This window comes from Rattus norvegicus, chromosome 1 (assembly GCF_036323735.1).
Source record: "Rattus norvegicus strain BN/NHsdMcwi chromosome 1, GRCr8, whole genome shotgun sequence".
Classification (NCBI taxonomy): Eukaryota; Metazoa; Chordata; class Mammalia; order Rodentia; family Muridae; genus Rattus; species Rattus norvegicus.
In genome coordinates, this window is record NC_086019.1 from 27474113 (window position 1) to 27501940 (window position 27828).

Consider the following 27828-nt stretch of genomic DNA (forward strand, 5'->3'; position numbering starts at 1 on the left):
ACCATTGTAGTTCTAATTCGCTGATAAGCCCCGTGTACAGCTGCATCTCAGGAACTTTAGGTCTCACTTCTCAGCTTCACTGGAACCTCTAGTTAAGTTATTAAGGAAGAATGTGTAATAAAGGTGGAAGAATGGGAAAGCAACAATAAAATTGTCTTTGTTCATAGACAATTATAGAAATTTTCTTTAAATTCTAATACTATGCAGCTATAAAATGCCTGCCAGGAAGTACATAAAAATCACTGATTCCCTATATGTCAACAATTGCCAAATGAAATGAGACATTAAAAGCAAAATGCAAATTACAATAGTACTACACCAAACTTAAAAACAGGAATAACGACAGCAAAGTGAATACAGGGTAAAAAAGAGGAAATTACAGAATGGGTGGGAAAATCAGAGAGCTAAGTAACTGGAAAGGAAAGCAATATACATTGGAATGAAGATTCAATATGTTTAGATATAAATCTCTACAGGCTCAGCCCCCTCAACTTTCTGAATGTTATTTTGTGAATATTGACAAATTAATTCTAAACGCATATTGGGAGGAAAAATATACAGAAAAGTCAATGTGGCATTTAAAAAGGAGTTTGAGAATTAGTACATTCTGAGTTCAAGATTTATTATAATGCTACATTGATCATGACTGCGGTATTAGTGAAAGAATACATGGAGAAATGAAGGGAACAGAACAGAGAGCCTAAAATAAATATGGGCATTTGACTTTTGATAAAACAATAGAAAATATGTAATGAAAAGAAAAGTCACTTTGGCAAATGGAGATGGAAAAATTGGGCATCCACATGTAAAACAGACAAAATCTAGGCAAAAGGAAACACTAAATGCTGATAAGGATGTAGAGCCACAGAAATGAGCATTGATTGCTCAGGAGATTTCAAACAGTGCAGCCTCTTGAAAGACAATGCGGTAGTTTCTTGCAGAAATTCACATGCCTTTACCATGTAACCCCACAGTAATCCTCTCCAGTATTTACTAAAACACTTGACATCCTAGTTCACATTAACCCAGCACAATGAATATTTATTACAGCTTTTTTCATAAGTGTCCACACCCTAAGTCAGTCAAGAAGTCCCTCAGATGATTGAAAAGATAAATTAACTGTGTTTTCCACAGACAATGAAATCCTCTTCAGTATTAAGAAATCAGCAACTAGGTGGTGAAAAGAAAAAATTAAATGTGTGGTATTAAGTAAATGAAGCCGATCTGAAATATCCATCTACAGTTGCAACTGTATTCTGAGTCAATATTGTAATGATGCAGTGTTCTCTAAGAAATTAAACCCACCGCAGTTCCCATCCATTAGGAAGGTGACTGGAACAGCCTGTGAGACACAGAAAGTGCCTCTGAATGGCACCGACTCTCTCTGACACTGGAGTGACAGGTTCGTGTCACCACTCATTTTCTAAGGCCAAAAACTGTGTGTCAAAATGAAGACAGTGAAAAATGGAACCTTGCATGATAATAATATTCAACATAGGCTTACAGACTGCAACAAATCTAACACCCTGGTCTAGAATGTTCGCAAGGGGAAGATTATGCATCTGAGAGGAGATAAGAACTCTTTCAGCTCATTTTTTCCCTCTGAACCTAAAACTACTTCAAAAAATAAAGTATGTTTTTGATGGGAAAGAATTATTAACTACTGGGACAAACTTTATATAAGAAAGAAATTGCTCTCATAATTCACAACTCAGCTCAGCCATAAAAATATTTATATGGTCATAAATTTTATACTATTGATTTAATCAAATTTTAGAGAAAATTATGCAGAATTGTTTAAAGGAGAGAACTCTGTGGCCTAAGCACATTCTTACTCATACCTTCCAGGGGCACATATGGATAAATAGTTAAGTGATAATATAATAATGCAAATATGGCAAAATATGAATAAAATGAAAATAAATACCACAAGAAATAATATCAAACAAATGGATATGATTATTTTGCAGAAGAAATCAGAGAGATGGAGAAACTATGGGCAAACGATGCTGTTTGGTCATTATTTTTTGGAAATAAACTCTATGCCAATAGCAGGCGATAAAATGGATAATACAAAAAGGAAAGAAATGAGACACAGTGCCTCCCATCGGCACACTCTGGCTCTGATAATCCTTAGCCGTCAGAGTTTAGCATTATTGGTTGACCTGCTCTCTTTCCAAATTTGCATATAGAAATCCCAGCTCCCAGTACCACCAAGCACAGGTTTTGGCTTCCTAGACACCATTATTGCATCTGTTACCTCTTACATTTTAGTTTTGTTTCAGTGACATACAGGTGAATATGACAGTGCTCTCCTCCTCTCCACTTATATTAATATTTATAAGATAGAGAATCAATTATTGCTGCTGATCAAAGAGGATCTCGAGCATGCACTCTGCCTGCATCAGTGATTTGGTGTAGTTCTTTCTGAAGTGGTAGAGACCAACTGCACTGGCGTACTGAGTGTCCAGTGACAAAGGAATTTCACTGCGAAGTCATGACAGCCCCATATTTCAGGAGCTATCCAGCAAGTAGATTCTCAGAATCATTATCTGGGCCCTAGTTATTGTTTGAAAGCAACAAGTATCCCCAACAAACTTATGTGTAATTGTTTACTAACTTGTTTCCTTTTTTATATGAGAATAAGTCCTGCCTCAATAATTCCAATGGCTAATATTTGAGCTTCATGAAAATCCTCTCTCCCTCTCCTTCACTTGGAAGCCCTGTCTGGAAATGATTTCCTGTGAGAGAAAGGAGGATTACTAAGACCCTAAGCTAACTGCATTAGAAATCACTAGCTAGTAGGAAACCAGACTCTGTTATTTGTGGACTGTGTGAACTTAGCTGCTCTTTTGTCTCAGTCTTGACCTAATTACCTTTCAGGACATTTTCTTTTTCATCCTGATCACTAGTGATCCACCTGGTTTTCTTTGGTAACCAAATATTGAATGAGGAAGACTGAAAAGGAAGCAGGAAACAGCATTCTTTCTTCCATAACTGACCCTGAAAACCTGTCCAACCTATCCATTGTTTAGGTTCTGGTTCTGTCACAACTCGATCAAAGATATGAGACTTCCTGTTTCTTTTAAATAAGAATGCATCAAAAGACATTATCATTGCCTAAATAATATCCTAAATAAAAGGGAGGTGGCTTTCCAGCACTGTCATAAGATGCTCCAGTTTCACTCAAAGTTAACTGAGCCCACAGGAAAGGCCATATATGTATGGACTGTGCTTGCCTTTGGTCATTCATAACCACACATTTCCTAATTCATAATTATTGGCCTCATTTCTCCAGGCCTGATATAGCAGCAGAGAAGAGTTAACATGTCAGGGAGGCTATATAAGTATCAAGAGCTCTGGAGGAAGATCAAGTTGACTTATTCATGGTAGCTTTTTTGGCATTTCAAAAATACTCTTGCCTAATCTCTCTCAGCAGCATTCACATGACTGTTAGTTTATGTGCTTTATTTTTTATATTAATTTTCTTCCTTCAAATATGAGGCAATATAGATTCATCTACTATAACTCTGCTAACAAAATGTCTATTCTTCTTGTAAAACATTAGGAAACAGGCACAGTCAATTTTCTCTCTACCTACCACACATTACTCCCAAAGTTCTTTTACTTTGGACCCATCTTCTGTAGCAATAGACTTGCCTCCCAAGAGACATCACCACGTTTTGTGTGGCCACTTAACAGGTGGTTTTGGCTGTGGGCTTTATTTTGAAACTTATTAATCCTGAGTCAATTGCCAGCTCTCTTTCTCCAAGTTCCCAAGGAATTCTTCAAGCTTTTCTCCATAGCCTTACGAAGAAGAGAAACTGTCTTCTTTATTTTGCCATTGCCACCTGGGAGATGGTGATACCATAGCCTGACTTTCTCCAGGTGACCCCACCTTTAAGTTTCTGGGATCTCCAGCTATTACATGAAATTTCTCATGCCAAGGGATGAGCACCTCACCCTGCAATGAGAGTAATTTTCTCCTATTATCACATGACTCCATACCACCAACAATACAATTCCCACGCAGGGCATCCCTCACGACTTGCTGAGAATTGGGATGTGCACAATGCCTTCTCTTGTACCTTCTTTCTGTTTATGCGCCATAAACACCTTTCTGTGGGTGAATATGATCAGTGAAATACATTGGGTACCACCTAATTCATCTGAACAACTGTGAATTGGTTATCTCTAGCCTATAATTCACTAACATTTTCTGAGAAATTTTATGAAAAATTTTACCATACAACTTGACAAGGTTGAAGACAATGATTTGCTAATACAGTGTCCCCTCTACACTCAAAGACTATGCATGGTTTTTGTTTTGTTTTGCTTTGTTTTTCTATTCTTTAATATTTTTATGGTCCATTTGTTAACCCCTTCCAGACAGCCCTCTGACTATTTCTCTTCCCATATCTACCCCCACTCCCACCAGATCTCCCCACACTCTGGGGCCTCTTCACTAGACCACTTGCCATTTAGTTAAAGCAACATGAGCTTTTTAGGATTTTAGTATATGCAGGTTTCTAGACCCAATCACATGTGTATACATAAACAGGACTAATTTTTGTAGAAAGGGAAAAAACAAGTTATAGTATGTATATTAAAAGTTCCTGGGGTTGGGGATTTGGCTCAGTGGTAGAGCGCTTGCCTAGGAAGCGCAAGGCCCTGGGTTCGGTCCCCAGCTCCGAAAAAAAAAAATTAAAAAAAAAAAAAGCGTTGAAGTAAATGTAATCAAGTTACAATTCAAGTTTGGAGAACTAAAATATGTGAAAAAATAAGTATTTTAAGAGAAAAAAAGTGAGTCAGATTTATTTTTAATGGTATCATTTTATTATTTTTTATTGGATATTTCTTTATTTACATGTAAATGTTATCCCCTTTTCCGGTTTCTCATTCATCAACTCCCTATTCCATCCCTCCTCTCCCTGCTTCTATGATTGTGTTCCCTGACCCACACATCCTTTCTTGCCTCCTTGCTATAAAATTCCCCTACACTGGGGTATCGAGCCTTAAAAGGACCAAGGGTTTCTGCTCCCATTGGTGCCCAATAAGGCCATCCTCTGCTACATATGCTGCTGAGGCCATGGGTCTGTCCATGTATATACGCTTTAAATGGTGGATTAGTCCCTAGGATCTCTGGTTGGTATTGCTGTTGTTATAGGGTCGCAAACCCCTTCAGCTCTTTCAATTCTTTCTCTAAATTCTCCATTGGGGACCCCATTCTCAGTTAAATGATTGGCTACAAGCCTCTGCTTCTGTATTTGTCATACCCGGCAGAGCCTCTCAGGAGACAGCTATATCAGGCTCCTGTCAGCATACACTTCTTGGCATCAGACATATTGTCTGGGATTGGTGGCTGTATGTATATGGGCTGGATCCTCAGGTGGGGCAGTCTCTGGATGGTCTTTCCTTCAGTCTCAGCTCTGAACTTTGTCTCTGTATCTCCTCCTATGAATATTTTTGTTCCCCCTTCTAAGAAGGACTGAAACATCTGCACTTTGGTCGTCCTTCTTCTTGAGCTTCATGTGGTCTGTGGGTTGTATCTGAGTTTTTAGGCTAATATCCACTAGTAAGTGAGTGCATACCATTTGGGGTTGTTTGTTTGTTTGTTAGGTGGGGTTTGTGTGTGTGTGTGTGTGTGTGTGTGTGTGTGTGTGTGTGTGTGAGAGAGAGAGAGAGAGAGAGAGAGAGAGAGAGAGAGAGAGAGAGAGAGATTTGGTTACTCACAAAGGATGGTATTTTCTAGTTCCATCCATTTGCCTATGAATTTCATGAAGTCATTGTTTTTAGTAGCTGAGTAGTACTCCATTGTGTAAATCTACTACATTTTGTGTATCCATTCCTCTGTTGAGGAACATCTGGTTTTTTTTCATCTTCTGGCTGTTATAAATAAGGCTGCTATAAACACAGTGGAGCATGTGTCCTTGTTATATGTTGGAACATCTTTTGAGTATATGCCCAGGAATGGTATAGCTGGCCCCTCAGGTAGTACTATGTCTAATTTTCTGAGAAGTCTTCAGACTGATTTCCAGAGTGGTTGTACCAGCTTGCAATCCCACCAACAATGGAGGAGTGTTCCTCTTTCTACACATCTTTGCCAGCATCTGTCGTCACCTGAGTTTTTTTCTCTTAGCCATTCTGACTGGTATGAGGTGGAATCTCAAGGTTGTTTTGATTTGCATTTCACTGATGACTAAGGATGTTGAACATTTCTTTAGGTGCTTAATGGCACCAATTTCACCCAATGGTATGATTTAAATCATTGAGTTCACGATGTTTTCCATCCCAAAGAGAACTCTACTATATCATATAGTTCATTCAAATAATTAGTAATTTTTCTAAAAGGAATAAATAATAATAATAATAGTAATAGTAATAAAATACCAATAATAATCTAGCTGATAATATTATGGTCAGTCAAAAGTATAATCTACATGCACATAATTACATAAGTAGTTAAGTGCCTATAACATACACTAGGAGACAGGAAGGAACCTACCTCTTCAAACAAGAAACAGAAATAAGTCCATCCCAAATACACTGCTACCTTTAGTCTTGCTCATCCTTACAAATTGCCTTCTTGCAGGAAACAGACCTTATCCTGACGTTTAATATTTCAATGCACCGATCTTGGTGGATGGAGAATGGACCAGGATGTATGGTGACGTCTGTGACACCTGCCCCAGATTGGGCTCCAGAAGACCATCGATACATCACTGTCTCAGGGTGTTTTCTGGAGTACCAATACATAGAAGTGGCTCATAGTTCCCTCCAGATTGTCCTCGCAGTAAGTGTTGACAACTAATCACTCCTTCTGTGTTTCTGGAATTGTTTATTTCTGGGCAAACACAGTGTGTATAAGGACTATATGTTGATGTGGAATGTATGTAGATTTTTTTTGGTTTTCTGATTAAGGGTATTTATGTTTGATTATTTCATTGGTAGTAGACTCTTCTGAAGACTAAAATGGGACCATATCTCACATTTGTTCTAAGAAGAAAGATATATATATATATATATATATATGTATATATATATGTATATATATATATCCTAAGAAGAAAGAGTTTAATATGTAGTATATATACTGTTAGCACAGGATTTTCCTCTGTTTTTATCTATACTCTTTCTAGATTTCACAGGTCTATCACTTTCTATTCTCCCTCATTTTTCAGAACATTTTATACTTTCAATAGAGTGTACTTCTATGCTTTTATACTCTCATATTGTAACAATAAAGAACCCTCCATTTATCAAGAGGCAGTAAGGTTATCAATGTTCACTTAGTATTTCATATGCTTATGTTATACAAATTATTTTCATTATTAGGACAAAAATTCAAATAAAAACTAACTCTCCCTGAATAAATTTAGGAAACCTAACTGTGTGATTCTGTGAGATTTACAGTTGAAAACTTTCTTATACAAGAATTCACAAGCCTATGTGAGAACCATATATATTTTCTTTAGATTCTACGTAGACCTATAATTGAGGTGCACTAACTTAAACTTGTTAGCAACGAGGAAAGCTAGTTTTTTTTTTTTTTACCTTTCTTCGACTAATTACTGTGAAGGTAATATTAGCTCAAAACTGAATTATGAGGAACAGTGTCTCTAGATTTAAAAAAAATAAAAATAAAACTTTATACTAGGATAAAAGATATTGTAACTGGACATTGTGGTACATGAGTTTAACCCCAGCACTCAGAACAGGAACAGGAAAATACAGAACAAGTTCCCAAACAGACAGGCCTACATAGAGAAACCTAGTCTCAAAAACAAACAAAAGGCAATGTAACAAGACCCAAAGCAAAATGTGATTTTTAAAAAACGATAGCATTGTGTTAGTAAACATTTTATAAACATCGATAATAAGAATCATGGAACATGGCTGAGGTTGGCATATTTGGAAGGCTACGATTTTGAGTCCAAGGTGATTGTGAGCTATATCCCTAGACAAGATCTCAAAAGTTAAAACCAAATCCAAACAAAAACACCTCCTGTATGTGTCAACTTGTGTTTGTGTTAGTGGTTCTACTGTCACATAAGAAACAAGGCTAATGGTGCCACCTCCATCCCAGTGGTCATGGATAGCCATGCCTGACATCATAGTGGATGTGGAAGATCACACTAGCATACCCCTGCACAGACAGTAGGGCTCATCCCTATAATTCCTCTCTCTCAGTCCCAAGAAAGAACTATAAAATTTTGCAAAGAACCCTAGTTCCTAGAAAACCTGAACTGTTGTATTCTTTCATAAAGTATTAGCATTTTTAGCCCACATTAGATGAACTCATTTCTGTCTTGGCATTGTAGAACCATTTGCTTAAACACTGCATTGACAGAGTAATAGAGGGAGGTTCCTTCTCTGAAAAACCAAAAATGGAACCTGAAATGGGGCTTTTAGATTACTGAAGGCTGGGGAGATCATAGATACAGACTAAAGTAAATGAAGACGGGAGACAGGCTAGATATGAGAGAAATATCTATGTCTTCTTTAAGAATAGGTGTAGATTTTCCAGAAATTGAATCACCACATCTTGTCCCTTTTCAGGTGACTTTGCAGTTGTAACCATAGAAATGTCAACTGTGATGGGCACCAAAGCACATGTTCTAAGAATACAGATAGTCTACGTTAAATTTAGAGGTTATTGGGTAGTCACCATGGCTTCCCATGTATATCCATCATATATTCAATTTACTTTGTCTTGGTTGCATCAAGAGGGACTACTGATCTTCAAGCACCCTGGTTTTCAGGGATCCTCTTCTCAAAAACAAACCAAGCCAGGATAGGAAGAGATTCAGAAAAGTTTAGCAGTTAATGTTCTGAGTAACGACGACATGGAATTTTCTCTTTCATTGCTCCAACCCAAGACATGTCTCTAATGAAGAAAGTCTTTGGTGGCGGTTTTATTGGGAAATTAAGGTAAGACAGAAATGATGCCTCCATAGTCACTTCATTTTTCAGAGTCAGGTAAAGCAGAATCTCATGAAAAAATTAGGAGACAGATAAAATGCCTTCCCACAAATATGTTAGAGAGAGGATTTAAACAAAGTACACCTCCTGTGCAAACGCCCTCATCATTTGTACTAAACCTCCAATTTGTCAAAATTCCACCTATGTCCAAAGTTAATACGAAGAAATAATTTATGTACATGTGTACTTATAAATAATCCCTTTTAGAAAGCTACTTGCATTTGTGGTGTGTGCGTATGTAATTACAATCACTATTTTATTAAACCCAATGTAAGATTTTGCATTCAGAGACATTTTGCATACAAGGGTGACATACTAATCAAAAAATATATATTACACAGTAATACATAGAACATCTTTAAAGGCAAGTGTACATAATGCAGAGAAGATTTGAAAAAAATAAAAGCCTCTATATTGTCTCCAGAATGGAGAACTGGCATCCCTCAACTCCTCTCTTTTCAGTAGCTCCTCCTTTGAGGACAGCAGTTATTTCTCAGCTCTGACTGCGGCAGAGTTCAGAATAGTTAGCAGGTACATCACTAGGTTCTATATACTTTCTTTGGGCTTGCTATTGTTTAGCTAGCCTTGGGCTAAAAAGTGTGTGCTGTGCCCCTAAGGGCTTACCTTGAACATTTTTCTCTGCCTTATGAACGCATTTACCTCTGGTCATTATGATAACTTTTGCAGCAATGATTAAGGGATAAAATGTTGTCTTGAATATATCTGTTCCTCCCCACTGAGTCACACATATCATGCTTCAGACAATCAAATATCCAGTTCTATTAATTGTAGTAAACAGTTTCTGATGTTTGGCCCTGTTTGTTTCTGGAGAAACAGATCTGAAGTTCTATACTTGAGGATGTCACAACAAAAATGGAAGCAGACTCTTGAAGGTACTAGGGCAGATAGAAAACATCAGAGGATGTAGCAGGAATATATTTTATGCAATTTGGGGCATAATTTTGCTTCTCACTCTCATCCCATATTCAGCAAAGTCAGCTAAACTCCTACTCTTGTCTACATCCATTTTGAAGTTGGCCTCTAGGACGTCTGGCTCAAATCTGCTTCCACATACACCGCTCTTCCAGTTATTGCTCTTGATTAATTCCAAACCTCTCATTCTTTTATTCTGCCATGGCTCAGCCTTTCTTTCACAGATTCCTGAACCCCCACATACTTGTTACCCCATTGTTAGGTTTTCTGCCAATCAACTTCTGACTGATTTTGGAAGGAGCAGTCACAAAGCCCAAATTTGCATTGCACACATAGATATCTCCCATCTACAGCCAAAAAATGACAAAAATAATACCCCTATAATTGAGTAGAGGGGCTATTAGTCACACAGCCTCCAACTGAGCAGAAACGAGGCAGAAAAACTCGAATGATGAGCCGGGTGTCAGTCTTCTAGCTTCCTACTCCTGTTGAATTCAAAAGGCATACAGGTGTATTCAGTTTAAAAAAAAAAAAAAACAACAAAAAGAATGTTTTTCAAATCTCGGCATTCGCAAAACACATTATGTGTAGGGAGAGCAAGAAGGAGATCAACCTGGGAAATGTTGTTTTTGTGTTACAAACAGATTCAGACCGTTTCTCAAGCAGCGTGTGGCTGACAGAACCAAGGACAGAAAGCATGCTCACATTAATCCATGCTTTCTACCACCTCACCATCCTCTGAGGCAGCACAACAGGTTAAAAGCCTTCATTCACATGCATAGTTGGCTCAAAGACCTTGGATGTGCTCTACCAGTACAGAGAGGAAACAACCTTCAACATGAATGCTGTTTCCAGCTGATGAGTGATAGATTCCTGAAATCCAAAACTCCAGTCTGTCCGAGCAAAGAATGCTATGATTAATTAGCTATGTCCCCATGGGGGAGAAGAGTTGGTGGCCATGAGTTTCACATTCATTATGTACAAATTAGCTTCACTCCTGTAAGCAGCACCATGGTTAAAATATATAACATGCACAAATGTTATTTTACGAGAAATGATTTATTATAATAATGGAAGTAACTGCATTTATTGAAATTATGTTAGAATTAAAAAAAAAAACTCATTGGAAAACAAAGCCAGTTAGTCACTTGTTTCTGTAGCCACATCCAGAGAATCAATAATTCTAAATTTAATATAAACCACAGCAACCAAAATTGCCTGACTTTCTTTTCCTTTATTTCCTTTACATCCGACACACTTCTAAATGCATGGCAGCTTGATGAATATTCTTTTAGAAGACTAGCAGAGAACATTGGTAAAAAGGTAAATAAGCCTACTGCTTCCCAAAGTCATTTGAGGTGGCTTAGAAACCATACACAAATTAGCAGGGATTCAGAAGACTAGAAAATGCTTTTTCATTCTGGTGTATGGCTCTCAACTAAAAATATAGCAATTGTCCTGTGAGATACATATCTTCCCTGTTCATAAAATTCTGTGCTTCATAGTGTGCATGAAATCATTATTCAGCACACTAGAGTTAAATAAAAAACAATAAATGAAACATGTTTTTTCCAAATCACTGAGTCCCAGCTATCCCAATTATTGTAGATTAATAATTTGCATTTGACAGTTGTTGCAATCAGATATTCCTGGGAACATCAGGGATGTGGGAAGTTTACTATTTTGGAACACTTCATCCACGATTCTTAGAATCTGGGCTGGAGTACTCTCTGAGAACTGGCAACTTGCCAATGTGTGTGGTACACACAAGTGCATGGGTTTAATACTGTGCGTGCTACAACTTATGTCTCCTTTAACCTGGAAACACTTATTTACATTGATTTGGTTGTTAAAATTTGGGTCCTAATGTTCATGCCACTAGGATATTGAAGGAAATATGCATTAAGTGTTATAAGAATGTTTGGGTTATGAGGATGGCCAGGGATGTGGAATAAGCTGGTTCTTAGCTACAACTATGTTTGGAATCTATATGGTTGTCATGGGAATACCCATTTTATATGTATTAAAGTGTAAAAATAAGAAATACTTTTTTGTTTTCTTCTCTTTTTAAATTTTATTTTGAAATGGGATCTTTTTCTGTAGGCCAGAAGGGCTTTAGACTCCAGGCCATCCACCCGGTCATAATCCCAAGTGCTGGGATCACAGCTGTGAGCCATAAGCTATGACATCTACCTAAACTGAATTACTGATATTAAATTTAATCTGTCTGATGTGTTTCAGTGTAAAATTGTCTTTAACCATTTTTTACAAAGGAAATGAAGCACATCTATAGCTCTAAAACTTATTAAAGATAACTGAGAGCACACATTTTAAATTAACAAAACATTATATTATATGAAATGACACAAGTACAGAGTCAATAATCTGTCAACGTTTACAAACATTTCAATTTAATCAGGATTGGTTCCTTTAAGAGATTCTGGAGTATGATTAATAGCTGTTCATTAGATCTTTGTCATGTTTTTGATACATTTCCCAGAAATTGTTGCAAATTGAGCAATTTCCATTTCTTTGCTTTCATTGAAGTAGAAGGAAAACCTAATAGATTTGCCAGTTGGCAGGTTATTTGAAATGATTTTTGTGATAGAGAATGTGTAAATTGTGACGTGCAGTTTAGAATAAGTTACATAAATTGGGTAACGTCGTACAATGTACTCACTACTTTGATATTTAAGAACAAGACTTTTCAGTGCTTACAAGCAAGCAATATACTAAAATATGAATCATGTCAAGTTGTCTCATTCTAGTACTAATAGCAAATTTATTTCAAATAAAAATTTAATTTGCCCTTAATAACATTCGATCCATGTTTATTATAAACTGTATTGTTTTGATGAGCTGTGTAAAATTATAACTATAACTATAAGTCACATGTAATATACACTTGAACATTCAATTCTCACAAAGTCAGAAAAAAAATCACAAAATGAAAAGCAAAACTTAGTCTTTTTTTAAGGATTACAGGTTTTACAGAGTTAATTTTCTTTTTGAACTCATAGTTCTTCACTATTTTCCTAGAATTTTACCCTATAAAAATAAGTTTATTTGGTTTTCATTTGCCTATTATCTCATACTACTTTGCCTTGAATTAATATACATATTTATAATTTGTTTTCTATGTTATATTAACATACATAAATTAAATTTGATTTTTTTCTGACTTTGTGTCAGACAATTGTTGTCTATCTCATTTATATATTTTTAGCTTTCGGCATATATAAAAAAAATTGGTAAAGATTTGTTCCCATTCGGTGGGCTGTCTCATTGCTAGAATGATGGTGTTCTTTGCTATACAGAAACTTTTAAGTTTCAGGAAGTCTAATGATCTTTATTATCAGGAAATCCCTTTTTATCCCAATGAATATATTCTTTACTTTCTTTTCTGTAAGTTCAAGGTATATTGTCTTATGTTGGGATCCTTAATTTATTTGGATTTTGTGAAGGGTAATAAATATGCATCTATTTTCATCCTCCTACTCAGTTTGACCAGTACCATTTGTAAAAAATGCTGTCTTTCCACCATTGTATGGGAATCAGTTTCAAAAATCAGGTATCTGTAGGTATATGGAACTATATCTGGGTCTTCAATTCTATGTGTTTCTTTTTATGCCAATACCAAGTTGTTTTGATTAGTATAATTTAAAATATCGAGTCATGATGTATCCAGTAGACTAGAATTGTTTTGGCTATCCTGATTTGCGTGTGTTCGTGTGTGTGTGTGTGTGTGTGTGTGTGTGTGTGTGTGTGTGTGTGTGTCTTCATATGAACCTTAATTTGTGTTTTCAAATTCTGTGACAAACTGTTTTGTAATTTTGGTGGAGACTCCACTGAATCTAAAGGTATAAAATGGCCATTTTCAAACTATTAATCCTACTGATCCATTAGCATGTGAGATCTTTTCAAATTTTAATGTCCATTTCAATTTCTTTCTTTAACTTTTTTCTTCAGTGTCTTTAGGTTTTAGCATGCAAGCGTTTTTGCATGATTTGTTGGAGTTATTTCAAGATTGTTTTGGAGATAGTACAGAAGATATTTCTCTGATTTCTCTCTCTTCATGTTTACATATATTTACATGCAGTGTGTGTGTGTGTGTCCATGCATACATTTTAATTTTGTATATTGCTACTTTGATGAAATTCTTTATCAGCTACAGAAGTTTTCTTGGGGAGTCTGTAAGCCATATCTCTCTATTTGCATCCCTGTATTCCCTTCAGTTGCTTTATTACTCTAGCTTTGAGCAGTATATTGAACAGGTAAGAAGAGAAAGCACATCTTTACCTTGCTTATGATTTTTAATAAAAGTGAGTGAAATAGTTTATCTTCCTTTAGAATGATGTTATCCATGACTTGTTGCGGGTCGCCATTATTATATTAAGGAAAGTCTCTCCAATCCTTAGTTTCTTCAGGCCCTTATCATGAAACGATGGTATACTTTGTAAAAGGCCCTTTAAGGTACCTAACGAGACAGTCAACTGTTTTCTGCTTTGTGATCTGTTCACATGGTGAATTACAGTTATTGGTTTATGTATGTTGTACTATCCCCAGACCTCGGAAATGAAGCCAGATCGTTCGTCGCAGATAATCTTTTTTGATTTATTCTTAAGTTTAGTTTGCAAGTATTTTATTGGGTATTTTTGCATCTGTGCTCATAAGGAATGTGTCTATAATTTTTGTGGGGTCTTTGTTTTTTTATCAGCATAGTAATGATGTCTTTAAAATTATAAATGTGTCTTCAGTTTCTTTTGTAATTTGAGCAGTGTTAGTTTAACTTTGGTGGGTTTTATATATCAAATATGCATTCATTTATTTTAGGTTTTCCAGTTAGTGGGAAACAGAATTTTTAAGTTTAAACAATATAACTTGAGGGGAGGGGTATTATGATATATAATGACATCATTTTCCCCTTCCATTTCCTCCCTCTAAATCCTCCATTCATACCACATAAACATATCTTGTCTTTTTCAACTTCATAGCCTCTTTTCTTTAATCTGTGTGTTTGTGTGTTTGTATATGTGTATCCACAAATATATTCACAAGCTTCTCGGTCTTTATAATTTACCTTTTATGTGTATGTTTGCAAAGCTGACCATTTGGTCTTGTATAACCAAGGGATGTGCTCTTTCCTAAAGAAGACTATTTCTCCTGCTCTCAACATTCTGTAGTTGCCTATGGTTCTTTTTCTAAGGTTGAGACCTTATTAGTTTCTCCATTCTATGATAACAAGTCTGTTGAGATTGTCCTTGTTTAGCTAATATTTAGCCAACCACATTGGCAAGGCCGCGTGGATTTAGCTTCTGTTCTTTTCAAAAGACACAATCCCACACTAATTTTCCGTTTCTCTGACTTACAATCACTCCTCTCCCACTGAACCTTTGTTATAGGAATTGTGTGGTTGATGTGTACTGAAGACTGAGTGCTACAATTCGACATTTTCATCAGTATGGTTTTCTGTAAATTGTCTCTGTCTGTCCCAAAGCAAAGTTTCCTAAACGAGGGTTGAGAATTGCCTATGGGAATAAGGAAAAACATTTAGAAAGTACTTTGGAATTATGCTAATTTAGTAAAATAGTACTTATCGGTTCTCTCCAAGATCCATGATCTCACTAGCATTAGGTACTTGGCTAGCTTTGCAGTACTGGGAATGATTTTCCACTCGTGTTGAATGGGACTCAAATCCAATTAGAGAGCTGTTGCTGACTCGCAAGTTCTATGTGACAATATTCCATGCTTAGTGGTTTTGTATCATAAAATATGTACTTGTGCTTATCTGAATGTCTTGTTATCTACTAAGATGCTTCCCTTTTTGTCTCAGTTTTATTATTTTGAATCTTCTCTCTCTCCCATTTGATTAACTAAGTTCATTTAACTGTTAACTTAACTAATTTAACTAATTAGGGTAACTAAGTTAATTAATGTAACTATTTGTCAATTTTATGGATTTCTTCCAAAGAACCACCTTTTCACTTCATTGATGCTTTGTGTGGTTTTTGTTGTTTCTACTTCATAAGTTTCAAGCAAAACTTTAATTAGTTTTTCTATCTACTCTTGTGGTATTAGTTCTTCTTGTTTTTCTAGAGCATTCCAAGTTATTAACACCTTTCCAGATTATTTTTCAATGTAGATGCTACTGGTATTAATTTTTTAGAACTGCCTTCATTGTGACTTATCATGTTGCATTTTCATTTTCATTCTGTTCCTAAAGGGTTGTAATATCCTTCTTGATTTTTTTTCTTGATTCAATTTTCATTCAATTGTAAATTCTTTAGCTTCCATGAGTTTATATGCTTTTTGCTGTTTTTATTGTTGATTATATTCAGCTTTAATTCATGGGGTGGCAGATTGGATAGAGAGCATTATTTTAATTTCCCTAGATTTACCAAGACTTACTTTGTGTCTTAATATGTGGTCAATGTTGGGGAAAGTTCTATAGGCTACTGCAAAGAAAGTACAATCTTTAGTATTTGAGTAGAATGTTCTCTAGATGCCTACTTTATTATAGTATCATTTAGCTCCAGAATTTATCTGTTTGCACTTTGTGTGTATGACCTTGGTGAGTTAAAGGTATTGAAGTCATCCACTATCATTACGTATGGTTCTTACCTAAAGTAGTATTTCTTTTAAAAAATTGGTTGTCCTTGAATTTGATGTGTAAGTGTTTAAACTATGATATCTATCCTCTTGGGTTTTTTTCCTGTTTCAGAAAGCCTTATTTTTACTTGGTCCAAGACTTGGGAGAGTCTCCAGGGTAGTTATGAAGCTGCCCAGTGGTTTTAGAGGTTCATTCAGGTGGAGGTCCTGAGGTGGCTGGTGCAGAGCAGAGGAGGGAGCCAGAGGTCTAGTCCTTCTTGAGAGTGAAGTGCTCAAAGAGATGTCTGGGCCATGCCAGTCTGCACTGGTTATGGCCCTGCACCCTACAGAGTTTGGTCAGGTTGTTGCCCATCTTCTTGATGAGCTTCTCCTCCTTATCCAGGAAGTGGCTTTCCAAGAAATTATGTAAGTGAGGATCTGTGTGGACCAGAACCCAAGACATGCAGATCCAAGAGGGCCAGGTTCAGGTTCTTCTTCAGGGCCAAGGCAGCTTTCATGGCCTCCTGGGTTTTAGCCCACTCATCTTGAGATGACTTCTGTACATCCTTGAAAATTGCACTACCCCCACAATCATTCTGCACCTTGAGGAGACGCTTGGTATACTTCTCCTCAGCCAACTTGTGGAAGAAGTGGCCTATACCCTTCAAAGCCACATCATCCTGCTCAAAAAAGAAGCCCAGAGAGAGGTAGGTGTAGGAGGCCTGCAGGTGCAAGTTGACCGGGCAGTTCATGGCAGTTTCTACTTCGGTGGAATAATTCTGACAAATCTTTTGATTTAGAAATTTTTATTTTATGTTTTGTTTAAAATATTTCCTGTATCTTTGACTGGGTTTCTTCTCTTTCCTCTGTATCTGTTATTTATAGGTTTGACCTTTCCATAGTGTCCTAGATATTCTGTATGGTTTGTAGCTGGCTTTTTTGGACTTAACATTTTATTTGACCCAGCTATCCATTTCTTCAACTTTGTCTTCAAGACCTGAAATTCTCTCTTCTACTTCATTTAGTTTTAAGGTTTTCCCTTGAGTTTTTTTGTATTTCTGATCTTTCCATTTTGAGTTTAAGTTTGGATTTTCTTTTAGTCATGCTATTTCCTGTTAAACTTTACTCTCCTAACTGGAATAGTTTTTGTTTTTTAAGTCAATTGGTTATGTTTCAAAGATCTTTCTTGAGTCATATATTTGTGTCTTCTTAAAGATCTCTGAACATATCTATAATTGTTGATTTGAAGTCTTCATAATGTGGTTGAACTAAATTGCATTTCTCAGGGAAAATAGCCATAGAGGTGCTAGTCTCTGGATAAAGCATATTGTCTTAGTTGTTCTGGGTTGGAGCAGTAGAATGGAGCTTGATTTTTAGTCTTGAATACCCTCTAGATTTCAAGGTTCATACACTGACTGGTTTCAGATACAACAACATTCTCCTTAGTACTCTAGGTTTAGCCTCTAAGTAGTCCCTTGTCAATTCATAGGGTGGGGTAACTGAAAGGCAAGCAACTAAGGAAAGGGAACAGATGTTGAAGGTCTCATAAGTAGTATCCGGGGGCTCAGCTTTTTGGAGGATGGCAGAGGCAGATCTAAGGATTCCCCAAGTTTGGCCACAAGTGGCAAAAGATACCAAATGATTGGTAGTGTGATAGAAGGAGGAGCTGAGGCGTAAGTGGCAGAAGTACAAAGGTATTCTAGAGAGATAAGGATGGGGAAGTGTGAGAGGACAAATATAGAGGCTTTATGTCCCTGGGAGAAAACATGTCTGCAAAATCACAAAACAAATGGGATTTGGCTGCAAGGAATGCTGAGGAGGGAAATGGAGGAAAAACTAGGGAGATTTTTTTTAATACCCAAACATTTGATTTTACTAATTAAGACTCAAGAGGCAGATGCTGGAGTGAATGCCTGCTAGTTCGGAGGGGCAGAGAAAGCACCCAGTCAACCTTCCTACTCCACTGATGTTCCAGAGAGACAAAGCCCTTTCTTCTTCTCCATGCCACCTTAAGTACCCTTCAACAGAATGTCCCTCCTTTCTATTTTCTTATGTTCACTCCCTGTCAACTGGTTGCTTGCTGTACATCTTGACCTATTGATTACTTTATTTAATCCTGTTTTCATAACGTTCTTTGTATTAAAGGTACGTGCTAGGGCTGAGCCACACTACAACAAGAAACAGGTTTTTCCAGTTCACAATATTGGGGTTCACAATGTGATCAAATATCCTGCAGAGGGACTCTGAAACTACAACATGAGTGGAAGCTGAATCTCAAGAGATTTATGTAGGCTGAGAGGTCTGGCTGAAGTGGGTTGGGTGAGGTCTACACTTGTGTTTTTAAATAAAAGATTGTAAGTGTCAAGTGAGATTACTGGGCAGAGTAGTATATCTCAGTGGTTGAACACATGTCTAGCATTCCTCAATGCTTGAATGTTGATCTCCAACATAATATTAAAAGAAATCACTGTAGAATTTAAATGATATCAGATATACTTTTCTATTTGTCTCCAACATATTGATTATTTGTGAAATTCACACAATGCACCTCAATCAAATTGATTTCCTAGTCCTCCCAGGTCCCTCCCCTCCCTGCCCCCCCAAAAAAAGGAAAGAAGAGGAAGAGGAGGAGGAGGAGGAGTACAAGAACAAGGATGAGGACAATGGAGATAACTCCCAGTGGCTATCCCCTTAAAGAAAACTGAATCTTTCCCCCAACAACACCGGAAGCCATCAATTGCAGAGAAGCTACACTTCAACATCCTTATCAGAGTTTTAAGAGTTTAGATACACTTAGATGGAAATACTTAAATACATTAGCACGTGTGCCAATATAAGCAGGTCTTTTGCAGCCATATAAATTAGATATTATTAAGTAAACTTTCAGATTAAACACAATACTCATCAAATACTCGTAGCAGTTTTTAGGAATGGAAAATAAACAACCATAAATGTTATATGAAACCATAATTTACTCTGAATGATCAAAAATAATCTTTAAAAGAGCAAAGCTACACATGTCAGTCTTCCTGTTTTTAAAGTATATTAAAATATTACAGAGATTAAAATTGTGTAGTACTGCTATAATGATAAACATATAAATCAATGGTACAGACTGAATTCAGAAATAAATCATTGTATATATGATCTATTAATTTTCCACAAGATTGTAATCTCAACTAATGGTGAAAAATATCAAGTGGTAGTCTCTAACACGAGGAGATTTCAGGTAATTCTGTTTGTTCGATTGATACTTTTCAGGCTATGTGGGTATAGAAATGAACAATTCTCTAAGTCAGTTCTCAGTGTTGTCCTGAAAGAGTTATGTCTAAGACCTACTGTAATTTTTAAATGAAAACTTGAAGAATAGTCTTTAGTGACAATCATTTTCAGGGTTTTGCCTATAAATATCAGTGTCTTCCCATTCTCTTCACATCTAGTGAGTCTAAATCCCTTAATTTTCCAGAAACTCACAAAGTCTTGTCAGAAAAATTTGTTCTGTACTACCAAGATGGCATCATAGCTCTAGTCAGGGAAGTGTGCTCTCTAATAACAGTGTGGCCACATAGCCCTGTTCAGGTAGACTGATCATCTAATAGCAAGAGGGCCACAGAGTTCTATTCAGAGAAATTGGTTCTTTACTGAAAAGATGATCATACAGCTCTAATTATTCCACCATTTTCTCTAGGTCTTCTGAAACATTTTCTTTCAAGTCAGGATTATGTCAGAAATACCTATTATTGGCAAACCTGTATCTATACTACATCTACTCCATTTCAACCATAACTAGTGATTTGGCATGGTCCTGAAAATAAGAACTGAGTTGTCAGATTCCTAGTCCAATATCAAAATATATAGTCCAAAGATCAAAAAATATAGTTTCTTAGAACAACACTTCTGGCTCCTTACAAGGAAAACTGGTCAGCAGAAGATACATCTTTCCTTCTTCCAGCTTTAACAGTAGCCAGTAGCAATGTTAGATCTTACTGTTAGATGTAAGTGCTTCACCAAACTCAGTTAAATATAACAGTTCTGGGCTCAGTTGTTAGGAATACTACAATATGGGGCTCAGTTATTAGAGAAGTATTTATGGTACTGGATGCAGTTGTTGCATAATCCTACTTAATTGTTAGATGTACTTGAATGTGGGCCTCAGTTGTTAGATGTACCACAGTTTAGACAGAACTCAGCTGTTGGCTGTATTCAGAGATGGTAACCTCAGTTTTAACACAGATCTACAAAGTTGGACTCATTTAGATGTATGTCTCTCGTTCTCCTGGGGACTCAGATGCAGAAACCACATAAAGACCAGTGTGGTTCAGTAAACATACTTGATTTGGTATTTTACAGCATCACTATATTTCATACAAATATTCAAAACATGAGAGAAGAAGAAGCAAATATGCATGTAACAGGTAGTTCCCCCACTGAACAGGATTCCAGACACAAAAAATAGAAATGGAATCAGAGACATTTCATGGAAAAATCATGTGTTCCAAACATAGAAAATAACTTCTACATATTAATTTTCGGACCCTGAGTGGACTGTCTGTGAATAGCAACAAATACTACTGGTTGAAATAAGTGTTAATGGGTCCTTTCATTCATTTTGCTTACTGGTGGTGTGTGCACTGAAATTAGTTAAGGCATTGTAAACACATGGGCAAGCAGAATGCAAGAATTCAAATAGCCTCAGAAGACAAACTAAGTGCAGGAGGTTTTGTTCGTTATTAGCTTTATCTGGTTTTCCCTACTTGTAAACTGGGAAATAGAGTGTAAAATATTCATGATCTGGGACTAGTCATCCTTAAATCTCACAGCTTCTTGTATAATAAATACTTTGTGATTATGAGCTAAATGATAAAGAGTTTAATAAAGGGAGCATCTTTTATTTTATCCTCAGCTCAGTCCCTTCCATGGCTCTTTGAGGGCACTACAAACTTTTCAGGTTAACTTACAGTGATATGGAAAAGCAAAACAAATCCTACTACATTTACCTTTTCCCCAGGTAGAACACTGATTCACAAGGTAAATTTGATACCGCTCAGTCTCTGCACCATTAACCCACCCCTTTCCTTATTAACTATTATAACCCATGTACAAGAACTATTTCTGTGCAGAAAATTTGAAGAACCCCCTTGCCCTCTGAGTTAACCATATTATTTATCACAACATTCAGAAGCGGAGAATAAAAACATAAATATACTTAAGATGTTTGTAAGGATTACAGACTGCAACAAATGACAAATAATTGTATTTCCTTAATAACATGAGGTTTAAGTGGAGATTGTATACAACATATTATACAATGAACTAAGTTCAGATCATATTTCTTATGCTTAACTTTATAACCAAAAAACCATTTCAGAGCTAAATTAGTTGTATTGAATCACAAATGTCTCCTAAATAAGCAATCATGTTAATATCTTGTGGGAATCATTACAAAGTTGTTGGCCTGGAATACCAGTTTGCCATCTTCATTTGTAATGTACAATATTATTCAAGCTGTCATTCTAAGTCCAATCAATTAATATGATACAGAATTCTTTATTTCATAACATTTTCCTCTTTGTCATGTACTCTAAATACAACTAGAAAGAGAATAAGAAGAGTTCCTGTCATTAAATAAGAGCAACAAATTTTCAAAGGGAGGATGTAAACATGATTTGCACTGACAGCTATAATGTGAAAGATAATTAATTGTTTGGCATGCTATACTTGAGAGAAAAAGAATAAAAATATGGGCAAATACACTGAAGCTAAATAGTGTTTACACAGTAGAAAGGAGCCATCTGTGATATTCTGTCTGTATCTTTCAATTTTATCAGCTTTATAAATAGGACTTCAACTGCTGTCATCCCACACATCCTTCTGTTCAGCAAATACATGATTCCAGGCCCTGGTCATCCTTTCTCTATTCTCCTGCCATTACGACCACAGGCTTCATGGCTCTGCTTTTCCCTCTTAATGTTTGTCTATATTCTCACCAATCATGTTCAAAATCACCTTGAACAATGAAGCTGAGTCAAGCTCACGACTTTAGACACTAACAAGTTGATAACTCAGTCTTGTCTTACTATAAAATGATTTGGTTCTACCCAGAGATGTGGCTGTCACATGCAGGTCGGACGGAGTCAGTTCCCACTGCATAGCTGGCTCCCAAGTTCTGATGTTGCAAGTTCTGCGAGGCTTCAAGGATTGTCCTAAATGGGGTGGTAAGAGAATGAAGATAGAACAAGAATACGGAAACATGTACAAAAAAATCAGGGATTTGGTAGTCTGAGCTCTCTGATGCAGAAGCCACTGCCACTGAGCTCCAGACTCATTATGTTTATTACTATATAGAGTTGAACAGGAGATGAGTGACAGCTGAGCAAGAAGGTAGGAGTGTCATATTCAGCTAATAAAGAAAGAGACAGCTTTGGTTGACCTCTGTAGGAAGCACTCTTTGTGCTATAAGCAACCATGGGGAAAAAACTAGGGTGACATTCTCTACACACATTATTAACATCCTCAAAATGAACAGAAGAAGCTTTCCCTGTTTACTGGATGCAGCCCAACAGAGCTTTACCATTTACCATGGGTCTAAAGCACTGGGGTCCATAACAAGACTGTGCTCATAGCAAACAATACACACTCTTGCAGAACTTCAGTTGCTTCCTCCTCTCATTGACAGAAAGTCCAGAGTGTCACTGTCCCAGGGTTATTTTCAGTCCATTTTCCTCCTCTTACAACCTAAAAATGTATGAGTCTCTCTGTTCTCTTTCATCCAGTCTCCACACCCATCTCTTGAGCTTGGTTAGCTCATTATCAGCACACTAATAAGCCATTCATCTCATTCATCATCCTTCTACAACCTTGTCTACTACTTCATCAGTTTCCTCATCACATAAGTATATGGAAGATTAAACTTTTAATCTTAATGTCTAAGCACAATTCACACATAGCATAGAGTACTAAGGAATGAGTCAGCATTTCTATTTTCTAGCACACCAAGAAGCTTCCGTTCATCTGAACTCAGAGTGATCATTGTCTGGTTAAACCAAATAGTCATTGTGCATGTTCTTGAAATTTCATATTTCTTCTGGTCGGTGTAGCTAAGCTCTGTGCAGAAGACATATTAGCATTGCATGTATTTGCTTCGTATGAAATTGAAAGGTTAAGTCCTGTTCATGGAGAAAGGTGATTTATCAAGTTTTTGGGCAAGGTATTTTAGGATAAAGAATTCTTTTCACACTTACTGATCCTAGGAAAGAGTCTAAATTAGAAAGGCATGAAATTAAGTACAAAATTCATTGTATAAAACAAAGTATAGAGATCCCAGTGTGTTGGTATACACCTGCAGTTCCAGTCCTCAAGAGGACCACCATGAGTTATGGCTAGAGCCACATAGCCATACCTATTATCAACACAAAAACAAATATACAGCTAAAGAACTAATTATGAATACCAAGGCCTGCAGCTGAAAAGTTGATAAAAGCTGTCATATTCAAACAATGAGTAAAGTCGAGTAGATTCAGCCAAAAGATTTGAATAAAAATTATGTATTCCTCTTTACCCACCTTAGACCTAGAAGCAACTTCACACTTATTCTGTCTCTGAACAATATCAGCTGAGAGCACTGATTTGTATCACCTCAGGAATATGGGTACCTCAACCCTTCATGAGACTTCTACAACTTCAGTCCTTGTGAAGAGAACATGTATAGAGTGTGTTTATACATCCTATACATGCATAGAGCATCTACAGGATAGCCAATAGGATCACTGCTCAACAAAGTTTAAAACATTATGAGGAATCAGAACCAAGGCCCACTCAGATGGCTGATTGTTGACCTAAGATCCAAATCTGCACAGGATGGAATTGCATGGCTGTAGGGCATGATGGACAGGAAAACAACAAAGGCTATGACCTCTACTTGAGGGTGAGGCTGAGGTTCTGACCAGCTCTCGCCTAGTCTGTAATCTGCAATTGCAGGTTACTTTCCTAACCTTCTGTCCCTTTCTATTCACTATGCATTTATGTTCATAATCTCTTTGTTCTTTCCTTCCAGGTCTTTGCTTCTATCTGCTGTGTACCTCATTTGGATCAGACTTACATTTATTTTGTCAACCCCTTCAATTTCCTTTGATGCCTTCCATGTGTCTGTTTACATTCCTGTCTACCTTTCATTCCTGACTTTAAGACTCCCTTTTACCTCTCCAGTTTTAACCCTTTTCTCTCCCCATTCACTGTCAGGATAAACATCACTCTTCCTTGTTTCTGAAATCTGGAATCATGGATGTCTTAGTTAGGATTTTACTGCTGTGAACAGACACCATGACCAAGGCAACTCTAATAAGGACAACATTTCATTGAAGCTGGCTCACAGTTCCAGAGTTCAGTCCATTATCATCAAGGCGGGAGCATGGCAGGCATGGTGCAGGAACTGAGAGTTCTACATCTTTATCTGAAGGATGATAGGAAAGGACTGACTCCCACATGGTTTGTAGGAGGGTCTCATTGTCCAGGCCCACAGTGACATACTTTCCCCTAGAAGGCCACACCTCCTAACAGTTCCACTCCCTGGGCCAAGCATTTTCAAACGACAATGATTAGTTTGGATGTACCATATATATCCTATATGTACATGGGATAAATGTGTGTATATGTATGTGTGTATATGTGTATGTATGTATATACATACATATGCATAAACATAAACATAAACATACCTGTCATATATACATGTATCCCATTCACATATAGGATATATATGTGGTAAATATCCATACTTCTCACAAAAATTGTTGTTATATGGGAGCTGTTTAGAACTCCACTCTTTAGGTGTCACATTTCTCCCATGCTAATAATCTAAATACATTTTTTAAAATTTTTTATTATATATTTCTTTACTTTAATTTCAAAGGTTATTGCCCTTCCCGGTTTCTGTCCATAAGCCCCCGTTCCATCCCTCCCCCTCCCCCATATGGGTATTCCCCCTATACATCCTCCTTATTGCCCTCCCCCATATTTCCCTGCACTGGGGGTCCAACATTGGCAAGATCAAGGGCTTTCCCTTCCACTGGTGCCCCGGCAAGGCTATTCTCTGCTACATATCCAGTTGGAGCCCTGGGTCAGACCGTGTATAGTCTTTCGGTAGTGCTTTAGTCCCTGGAATCTCTGGTTGGTTGACATTGTTGTTTTTATGGGACTGCAAGCTCCTGCAACTCTTTCAATCCTTCCTGTAATTCCCCCCAAGGGGGTCCTATTCTCAGTTCGGTAGTTTGCTGCTAGCATTGACCTCTGTATTGGACATGCTCTGGATGTGTCTCTCAGGAGAGATCTATATCCAGTCCCTTTCCACATGCACTTTTTAGCTTCATCAATCTGATTATGGCAAGTAGTCTTGGTTTCTGTTAGGTTCCTGCACTTACCTCTTGCCATTGGGTTGTCTCTGGTGTTTGCTTGTCTTGCTGTTTCTGGGAGTGACTTGGCCCTGCTGTAGGCCTCTGTGTCAGCACTCCTGTAGAACTGTTTTCCTGTTTTCTCTCAGCCTTTCCTGAGAACAGGTGCTCTGCCCTCCGCTGTGGTGGTGCTTCTGGAGATTGTCTTCCAACTCTAAGTGTGGGCAGGAATCAAAGGGTCCTGCCTCTGATTGCTTGTGTAGGTTCTTGCACCCCTCAGGCACACTTGACACTATGTGATTCCCTCTTGGGTCTGGACTGTGGGCAGAGGGTTTTCAACTCTGACTTCTCAGAAGCATCCACACTTCCGGGGGTCCAGCTCTCTCCCACAGAATTTGGGTGCAAGGAGCTGTTTGGCAGGATCAGTTCAGTTTTGGGCACAGACCAGAACTGCAGGTACCAGCAGCTGTCTGTCCTATATCCCTCTGTCCAGAGGCACTATGCAGTTTCCCCTTGGACCAGGGATGTGGGCTGAGGTGTGCAGAGATGGCAGTCTGTCCTGCCGTCTCAGGATGTCTGCACTGCTGGGTGGTCTGCTCTCTTCCCCATGAGATTTGGGTGCAGGGAACTGTAGGAGGGTATCAGTTCACTTCCGAGCAGAGCCAGGAACAGGAAGTGCCCTGACCCAGAGGACTTCTGCCTCTGTGTATCCTGAATCCGCCAGGCAGGTCACTTGGTAGAAGAAAAGTGGGTCTTACCTCTGCTCTCAGCTGTGATGGTGCTCCTGGAGACTGTCTTCCAGTTCTAGGTACAGACAGGAATCAAAGGGTCCTGCCCCTGATTGCTCATGTAGGTCCTTGTACCCCTCGGTCACAGTTGGCACTATGCAATTCCCTCTTGGGTCTGGACTGTGGGCAGAGGGTATTCTCCTCTGACTTCTCAGGCATATCCACACTTCTGAGGTTCCAGCTCTCTCCCCCATGGGATTTGGATGCAGGGAGCTGTTTGGCTAGTTTGGTCCTGGGCGCAGACCAGAACCGCAGGTACCGGCGACTCTCTATTCCTATATCCCTCTGTCCAGAGGCACTGTGCAGTTTCCCTTCTAAATACCTATTTATGTCACTAAATTTTAGAAAGTCTTCAGTGACTTAGCCACTAGAATGCAATTGTTTATTTTTACAATTCAATTTTTACAATACAATTTTTACAATTGTATATTTTTACAAAATCATTCTTAGTTTACATTTTACTTAATTATCCTCTAGATTTGAAAATCTTTTCTTTATCAGAATCCCATTGATCCTTTTGTTTTTCAATAGCAAGAAGTACCTTGCCAAAAATTGCTTGGCATGAAATTATAGTTGATAATCTTGCCTTTATACCAATTAGCGTGTATAGATCTTTACCTTTCAAATGGTTTATTATTTTGAGACTCACCTAATGAAAAAGGACTGAAGTAGTCTTAATGGATAGTGTAAAATTCATGTATCATTATTTTGAATATAGTATGTAATACAGTTTTACATATAAGTAATTACATTGTTTTCAACAACTGTGAGGTAAGGCTTCCCCTGTGTGCTCTGCCAGTATGACTGGTGACATTATCTGATCACACAAGTTATAAAGTAAAAGTCATTAAAAGTTCTATTTAAATAATCTCCATGAACATTTACCTGGATTAGTCTCTGTTTTGTTTTGCTTCTGTGATGTGTTATTGATTCTTTTTTCAGCCCCATGTGCTTACAGATGTTAATCTCCAGAGCAGATCAATTATTCCCAAACAAAGGCAGTTTGTAGCTTGGCTTTGCTTCACTGAAACCCAAGCATGACCAGAGCAAGAGCTCTGGTGACAGACAAGCTGCTTGTCAGCTTTGCTTCTTGAATCCAAAGAAAATGGAATTTAAGAGAAGCAGAGTCACAAGCACTACCTGGGCCCCTT

The 27828-nt window shown here is 37.5% G+C and overlaps 1 protein-coding gene across 5 annotated transcripts in view; it reads left to right on the plus strand.

The window, feature by feature from the left end:
- Positions 1–27828, plus strand: part of Nkain2 (sodium/potassium transporting ATPase interacting 2) — a 1207754-nt gene that overhangs the window by 985732 nt on the left and 194194 nt on the right. For 3 of the 5 annotated variants that reach the window (XR_005499794.2, XM_063276506.1, XM_063276503.1), the window contains exon 4: positions 6593–6793. The exons of the other annotated variants lie outside the window; for them this stretch is intronic. Coding sequence is in view for 2 of the 3 variants with exons in the window: in XM_063276506.1 (XP_063132576.1) it covers positions 6593–6793 (201 nt within the window). In the remaining variant the exon portion in view is untranslated. The remainder of the gene's footprint in view (positions 1–6592; positions 6794–27828) is intronic. 5 annotated transcript variants of the gene reach the window in all.